This window comes from Dipteris shenzhenensis, chromosome 23 (assembly GCF_047967505.1).
Source record: "Dipteris shenzhenensis isolate YYH24624 ecotype China chromosome 23, Dip_SZ_1.0, whole genome shotgun sequence".
Lineage (NCBI taxonomy): Eukaryota > Viridiplantae > Streptophyta > Polypodiopsida > Gleicheniales > Dipteridaceae > Dipteris > Dipteris shenzhenensis.
In genome coordinates this window covers 10,611,197-10,619,592 of record NC_141618.1, presented here as the reverse complement: position 1 = coordinate 10,619,592, position 8,396 = coordinate 10,611,197, and the positions used below count along the sequence as shown (strand labels likewise).

Below are 8,396 nucleotides of genomic sequence, written 5' to 3'. Positions count from 1 at the left end.
ATTTGTTGGACTTCAACTTTTAAAATATGGACATCACAAAATCAATAATAAATCACCACCCTTGACATTTGCAGGGAGGATCGGGTCCTAACGGACCTTGTGTCGCATTTCATGTCCACTATTTTACTCATTCGCTTTTTTTCTTAAAATTTTGGAGGATTCAACTTCAATATTGAGTTAGTAGTTACGTGCTCCACGATAGAAAGGCTGCCTACCACAAATCTAGTTTCTTCGGGGGGAAAAAAGGTTTGCAACTTAGCAACTTAGCACTACCAGCTATATTATGAGTGCCCAAAAATTATATGTTCCTACATTTAAAAAACTATGAGCTGATAGTGCTTTACCAGTGTACCATCTTGAGCATTTGTTTAAAACTTTTTGGACAACTCTTTTTTTTAAAAATCGGGAAGTAAAAAGCGTCCAGGACACCGCTTTGTCTTAGGTTATTCCGGACAGCTCCTGCGCTGTGTTACTGTTCAGCAGAGGATGTTTACCACAGAAAATGAAGAGTAATGCATGCTGCAATAAAGAGGACAAGAGTAAGATGTCAAATGAATTAGATATATGAACAAATTCTGGGCTTTTTGGTATGCCTGTAATTATGTCACTGTAATAAAACGCAAAGCCAACAGTTTCTTCCATCTTACTTCATATATTACACTACACCATTTGAACAACTTCTTCAATCAGGCTAGAGTAGATTAGCTGTTCCAACTCAATCCCTACAATTTCCAAGTCTGATTGAGAATGTATCCAAGGAGTTGCTTTTTCCAAATCCCTTGATGCAACATCACATAAACTCTCATCTTGGGATTCGAAAGGCACAGGAGAGTCGTCGATAATGTCAGCCCATATTTGTTTCAGCAGGTGCTTCCCAGTGCGCAAAAATTGTGTGGCTGGCTTTAACCGTGGTTGACTAGCAAGCTTTCCCAATTTCTTGGATAAAATCTCGTCAACAACATCAAAGAGTAGCTTTCTATAGGATGCCTCAAGTGAGCTATGCTTATCCACAGTTCTTATTGCATCATTCATTCGAGACTTCTCTTCATAATATTGCTCTAGCCTTCCAAAGACTGATGGATTAAGACTATGATCTGGTGAGAAAGCATGCACCACAATTATCCCATCTCTAGTGAAGCCAGACAAAACAAGAATCTCTCTGATGTAAGCCAGTTCATTCTCTCTCCCAGGAGGACAGGTAGTATCATATAAACTGAAGGATTCCAAAAGTTGATCAGTGCTATAGCACGTAAGCAGCGACTTGTCTGAAGATAAGCCATCTGAAACATACCTCGAGCTAGCAGTGTACAAAGGCCCTTGCAAATCCAAAAGAAGTCCCTTGGAGTCTGGCTGAAAAAGAGACGTTTCCTGCCTCGACGCTGCAGAGAAGCTTGTACAATCAGATTTTCCATACGTTAAAAAAGCTGATGACTTGTATGGATTTATTAGCCCGAACTAAAAGAGAGTCCCGACTAGTAATACCTGTAGACTCGTTTTCTTGAGCCTCTGCCGGGCTAGGACTCTCCTCATGGAAGGGGGTCTCCAAGACAGAGACAGGACTGGGCTGTTCACACTTGTCCATGCTAGTCTCTGAGGCACTGTCTATTGTATCAGTTGAAGCCCAACGATGAAGATCGATCGATTCCTGCTCATCCAATATGAAGCTCAAATATCAGAGATTATATAAGCTCGAACATACCCTTCCAGCACACCAAGTTGGTGAACACCCTGTTTGACACTGGAAATATTCATTATAATCCAGAAGGAATGAGAGGAATCGCCTTACCCGGCTGCTTTCTGAGTATATCCCATCGAGACATCTGTTCATGACTTTGCCCAAATTTCCCCGGAGGTCATCTTGTGGTGTAGTGCAGGCTGTTTGCCAAGGATGGTCAGATAATGAAAGAGGAGGCTCCTTTGAAACACTCGATTGCTGCAGAAGTGATTGCCTTGGACTGGCAATTTCTGACGGTTCCAACGCGGAGCTACATTGGGTCGGTGGGCAAGTCTTTTTCCTTTTTGTCAATGAAAAACTGTCTTTCAAACTCGAGAACCTCCCCTTGAAAGGAAAGTTGTCAGCTGGCCCAGTTTTCACTGAATTCTTTGATCTCCCTTCTGCTGTTCCATCTTTCTGATCGCAAACCAAAAATCTATTTTCAATAGTTGCTGCTGTTGGAACAGAGAGAGACCTTGGTAAAAGTTTTGGAGAACTGCCTTTAGAATCTGCATCCGTGAAGCTGCTGTTTCTCTTCTGCACATTTACAAGTTTCTTTCCATTGAAAGAATTCAGGTTTTGGCTGACATCCATACCTGCAGAGGAATGTGAAAACACAAATCTTTGTGAGGTAGCATCTACGTCTCTTGGGTTTTGGGCCACGACAGTAGACCTAGGAGAGCTTCGCTTGCTTGCATTCGTATGGGCACCCTTCCTCCCATTGAATGGAGAGGCTCTGTGTTCATCCTCTGTATGAATGGAAAGACGCGGAGAACATGGCAGACTAGAGCATGATTTGCCAGTGTCTTTTGAGGTCCTCCTAAATGGTGTGCAATATCCCTCCTCGTCACTTGTGCCACTTAGATCGCCATGAAATCCCACTCTCTGAGATGAGAATCTTCTTCCGGTGCTGCTGCTCCTCGTTAAAGAAGTGGATTCCCATGCTCTCGAGGCCTTCCTCAACAGGGTCTTGCTCATATCTTCCTTCACTTGTTTGATAATCTCCCTGGCAGTTTCCTTAAGGCCATCTTTAGATTGATCTCGGGCCATTTCCTTGGCTGCTCGAACCTCTTTTTTGATAGCTCCGAAAACTGGCCTCTCTTGAAAGAACGCTTTCGCGTTCTCTTTGCCCTCTACTGTCGTTTTACGATTTACATTTGCTCGTGACAATGGGTTCGACAAGCTAGAAACCTTACCGGCTGCATACTTTCCAGGATTGGGCTTCAACACCACTATTCTCGTGGGTATCTCATCACAGTTACTCGCTGAAGACATGTACCTAGCACGTCGCGCATGCCTAGATTCTTGGAATGCTTGCCGCTCAGAGATTTTTTTATCATGCATTTTCTGCTCATATTGGCTCACCTCTTGCTTCCTCCTCGAATCAGTGAAGCCTTTCGCAGAGAATTTGGCATTAGGTGCTTCCTTTCGCGGTTCACAGACAAATCTGCTTCCCTTTAGTTGCGAATCAGACTGTCTAAGGGTGTCCTTAGCTGGGACAATCCGCTGAACATGCTTAGCGAACAAGGAATGGGGATCGTTCAGCACCTTGACAAAGAACTCTTTGTTGGCGTGGAGAAAGTCTAATGCATCAAGGAACTCTTTTGATTCATGAAGAGGGCCTGGGCCAGAGTAAAGCCTCGCGCAGGAGAGTTCCTCCGATGTCTTTTCATCCATCGTTCTCGAGTCCGACCTCCAATTACGTTCCAACAGCTGACGATTTCGTCCGTGTAGAGTATGACGCGCAGCAAATTCCATCTTAAACTCTTGCAACTGCTTCTCTTGAGGGTGATTCCTGAAAGGAAGCTCCCCATAAGGCACCTTTTCATCATCGCATTCTCCGCAAGACTGACGGATTGAGATGTCTGTGTGAGATGGAGCGGACGAAAGCGTAGCCTGCTTGGACACAATCCGCCCATCTGGAGCTGAAGGAAATTCCTGGGGTAGCAGCCTCCTCGAGGATTCATTACAAGGAGGCCTCTCGACCGAAATCCTGCTTGAGGATTCCGGTGGTTTAGTGTCGTGTGGCATAGCATCCAGCCCCATAAGCCTCGCAACTACACTTGGCGCCCGAGGCTTTTGCTCTGTTTCAGAGTAAGGTGCAGGCACCTTTGTCGCGGCCTGGCGCTTTGGGTCCAAGTCAGAAGCAAGCGCTTTCGCAATCTTCAGGGAGAATTCTTCGGGGCTTTTCCTCGTAGTCAGGCTCCTCGAGAGCTCATATCCAATCTGTATCACCCGTCGAGAAGTTTTAGGTGAGGACAATGCCAGCCGAATGTTTCCGAAGAATGTGCAGTGTGCTACCAAAGACGAAGGGCATCAAAGAAACAGCTTTACCGGGACATCGTCGCATCTCGATTCACTGCGCTGTCGTCGCAGCTCTACGACTCCGCTTGGAACATCCAGACTATTTCTCGGAGCATCGAAACCTAGCGAGGCACAAAAAGCAGGCTCAAATCAGAAAAAGGTTTCACGCAAGAATGCTTGCGGAACAGAACCAGAAATCTGCGACGCAATGCTTACCACCGTCTGCAATTGGCCCCCTCCGATCTACCCTAGCCTTCCTCTCTAGCAACACTGGATCCAGGTCGAACATATTGTCCACGCCCCGCAAATCTCTGTCGCAGTGAAACGAACGTCGATAGAGGCTTTCTCTCGCCATGAATCGACAGGAGGGTCGTGAACTCGACGACTGCGGAAGCAAACCCACAACCGTGCGGCCTTCCTAAATCCAAGACATGGGAAGGAGCAAATGCATTTCAAAGCTAGAAGTGGTGCTATTCATGGCCACCTTTAATATGCTCAGATTATTAGCTGGTTGAACGTGTTCGTCAAAGCGTTCAGAGGCTCTTACAAGAACCTGCACAATTTTCAGGCATCAACGCTGCTTGTTTAGTGAATAGTGATAGCACTTGCATGGGTTGAGGACCGAGGTGAGGCCAATACGGACATAATCTGCTCTACGAGAGAAGAGCATTGAATGAGTGGATAAAGAATCCAGATCTTTGTCAAATTGTATCAACAACAACAACAACAAGAGGTGAAGCGGAAGGTGAGACACTTGTTGAATGAAGTGGCTGGCTGTGCACAACAACAAAGGATGGACGAGAGAGAATGAGGAATGCAGTTATGCCATGAGTACTTCCGATGCCACGGTCAAACAAGAAGCGTTGAAGCAAACCAGGTACGAAGAAAAGGAGAGCCTGCAAAGCTGGAAAGCCGAGCTGAGCTGGTGGCAATACCTTTGCGTTTCAAACTTTTGAGAATTTGCAGTTTTTTTGGCTTAACTATTACAAAATTGCAGATTTTACCATGTGAAAATTAAAATGTTGCAAGTTTTCTATTATATCACCAACCACCTGCCTTTGCTTGGGCTTGGGCTTTGGCTATGGCTGTGTTTTACTACACCCCATAGTCATGCTTTGTGAGGCTCAAGCATCCATAGTATGCTTGGCATCCAATGCACCCATCTCGTAGCAAACCCTCATCATAAAACCAATGCATTTTCAAATGTAGAGAGTGGGCGTTTGCTCTTTAATGATTGGACTTCTTTTGAAAAGAGTTTTTGTTTTTTTTAAAGGAGGTTGGGGAGGGGAGAAGATCTCCAAAACTTTTATGGTCAATCTCCCCAAAAAGACGAAGTTCTAAAGGCTAGGTGAGACCCTGATTAAGAACGCGTCTAGGCATAACACATATCTTGCAAACACATGATGATTCTACCATGGCTTTGAGTTTGGGCATTTAGTGAGGCTTTTGATTAAGTGCACCTCTAGGCATGGCACATATCTTGGAGACACCACTTTGAGTTGGGGCTTCTCCTAATTGCTCATCGCTCCTTTTGAATTAATCAATTAAGTACTGATACTCCTTTCACTTAATTACCCTAAGCATTCACTCAGATTAATCCTCGCTCCCCCCTTCATCGTGACTTCTGACTCTCCCCTCCGTCGTCACTCCCTCTCTCACAACTGCCAGCCCATAGCTCTCGCTCTCCCCTCCTCACCTATCTCCCTCACGGCTCTCAGCCGCTCCCCTTTGCTGTCCTCCCTCTCCCTCTCCATTGTACTCCTTATCCCTCTGCTTTCACTCCACTGTCCTCCCTCTCCCTCTCCTCTCCCCTTCCTCTTTTCTATCATGAGGTGGCTCTCCTCTATTCTCTAATTTTTGGGTAGTCTTAGGCATGGGCTCCAAGCAATCTCTTGACTAACACCCTATCTATGTCCTTCAATTTGAACTTGTTGCCAAAAAGACACTCAAAGGTTTTCCAAATGCTAGATCTTGCATCCCAATGCTGCAGGGGCATTGAGACACACCCATACCACATAATCGGGTAGCTCTTTTGAGGTAAACAATGCATCTCTAGTCTGACTCCTCAATAGCCATAGATTTTAGCAAGTTAGCATCTCCTCTTAAGCTTGACCTTCCCATCCATGCACAATGATCCAATACCTTTCACCACGCCCGAACTACTCCTTGGGCAAATCCATCGAGCCCTTAACATTAAGTAGAAACAATAATAATATTTTGTCATAGTAAGAGAGCCCTGTCCAAGTTGTTCCCACCTTCAATCATGGACGACTCCTATCAAGAAGCCATCTTAAGGTAACTATTTGCTTAAAGTAGTTGCACAAACATCTATTAAGAAACTAGCATAAGGTAACTATTGCTTAAAGTAGTTACACAAACATCTTGCCGACCATTCTTTATCCTTTGCCTTGAGATCAGCGGGACCCAATCTACCCATAGGTCTAGCAACTACTATCACTCTCGACCTTGGGAGATAATGAATTCTCTTACCTTCTTATTTTTTCCATAGAATAGATCTAAATACTATTTGATTGAGATTTCTTAAGAGACCACACACTTTGCCACATAAAGCATTTAGGCCATCAACATACTTCAAAGTAAAATTCTAGCATTGTAGCTTAGGCATCCATACTATAAACCCTTCCCGAACCTTAGCCAGAAACTATTGAAATCTCTATTGTAAGACCTCCTAAAACTTAGCTTGTTGCTTAGCCACCACTTGTTCTAGGACACCTTTAAGATCCTTCAAATTCTCTTATTTGCACGATAGTTGATCTCGCCTTTTATGAGACCTATAATGGTCTATACCTATAAAATCCCAATCCTCGTGCCACCAATTAACATTGAAAGCATATGCCAAAGCCACATTATAGGACTAACTTATCGAAGATATCACTATCCACAGTAGCCCTCTTTATCCCTAGAACATTCCTCCATTGACCACTTCTTTGTTACAAGGATTGCCACTGTTGTTGAGCCTATAGAAGAAGCATTCACGAAGGTTGGAAATCATTAAGATCGTTCTTAAAACAATTGTCTTACATCATTAAATCACTTAAAAGTTCCTTTAGATGAATAGGCCTAGAATTGCAAATTTATCCTTAGAGCTTTACCTCCTTGAAGTCAAGCTTTTGTGACTATCAATATGATGCATGGTTTCATCATCTAGTTTATCTGCCCTTGTTGAACCCCCTCGTCCTTGGAAGGAATGTATCTTGGACAAAAGTACTCTTCAAAACATTTGAAGGCATTGATGAGTCTAAGCCTCGTTGAGATCTGATGCAAGGGGCAATAGATTCTTTAACTTAGCCTCTAAGGCTTTTTGTGTGACTTTGTTTCACTCAATGCACTCAAACTCAAGGATTTCTAACAAGAATCCACGTCTTTTTTTGGAAGGGGATGGTTTGTTCAAATTTTTTAGTCCATCTCCTACCCTAAAGAGCAGCTTCAACTCAATCGCATATAACAAATGTTGAAATGGCGAGCTTGCTATGACCACCGGCCTAGATGAAGTTTTATCATAGGTGGTTGTAGCATGATTGCTGGTGTCCCTACATTGAAAGATAGTATAGTTAATCATGACAGAGTGTAGCTACCATAGCTGTATAGCCAACTAGCCACATAGTTAGTCATCCACTATTGTATGGTGTGGAGATAAGATGAAGTAGAGTAGCAAAAGAGTAGTGTAGGCTTCCGACTTTCTTGTGTATGAAGAACTCCTCTCTTGTGTATGTGCATTCTTGTACACCGTAGTTTTAGCCATTGTTCTAGTTTGGATTTATTTAACACATCCCCCTTCTCCCTTCACATACTACATTACTTTGCACAATATTTTTTAGAGGCAATACGAATGCCAACTTTCCAGATACAAAGCAAAGCTAGTATTGTATCTTTCCTAGGATAGAGTATAAGTCAATTCGTTCTTCCCTAGAAAATGACATTCTCTATAAAAGGAGAACAACAATGCAACATAATTTTGTGAATACTAACACCTCCCATCCTTCTCTCACTTGCATATGTGACCCCCTGCCACTCCCCCTACACTTCCACTCTTCCTACCCCCAACCCCCTCTTTTGCGTGCATGCATGCACAACATCACAAGGCAAAGCACTATTTTAAAAAATATTAATGTTAGAAATTAGGCCCTCACTTGGGTTTGTGAGAAAATTTTGGGTGACCATGGCATTCAAAGGTTTTTTTGGGAAAATCTATGTTGATCACCAAAAATAACAAAGCTTTGATAACCTATATCTTTTGATTAACAAATCCAAACTATGTCAGTAGCATATAAAATCACATGGAAAGACATGATTTCATATTTATCAGATCTTTGCACCATTAATAAAGTTACATACATCAAAATAAGGATTTTATGAA

At 43.3% G+C, this 8,396-nt stretch overlaps 1 protein-coding gene across 1 annotated transcript; it reads right to left on the bottom strand.

Annotated features, from left to right (window-relative positions):
* Positions 1-614: 614 nt before the first annotated feature.
* On the bottom strand, positions 615-4,592 carry LOC147886975 (uncharacterized). Its single transcript, XM_087394610.1, has 5 exons — positions 4,235-4,592; positions 4,049-4,140; positions 1,787-3,940; positions 1,483-1,645; positions 615-1,379 (listed from the first exon to the last, which is right to left on the bottom strand). The coding sequence occupies exons 1-5, from the start codon at positions 4,371-4,373 to the stop codon at positions 661-663; spliced, it is 3,267 nt and encodes a 1,088-aa protein (XP_087250736.1). The 5' UTR covers positions 4,374-4,592; the 3' UTR covers positions 615-660.
* Between the last annotated feature and the right edge of the window lie 3,804 nt (positions 4,593-8,396).

Excerpts from the sequence above, each read along its gene's own strand:
- LOC147886975 (XM_087394610.1), bottom strand. The coding sequence starts at position 4,373 with ATGGCGAGAGAAAGCCTCTATCGACGTTCGTTTCACTGCGACAGAGAT. Across the intron at positions 1,646-1,786 it reads TATACTCAGAAAGCAGCCGG|GAATCGATCGATCTTCATCG; the intron begins GTAAGGCGATTC and ends TTGGATGAGCAG. Across the intron at positions 1,380-1,482 it reads TCAAGAAAACGAGTCTACAG|CGTCGAGGCAGGAAACGTCT; the intron begins GTATTACTAGTC and ends GCTTCTCTGCAG.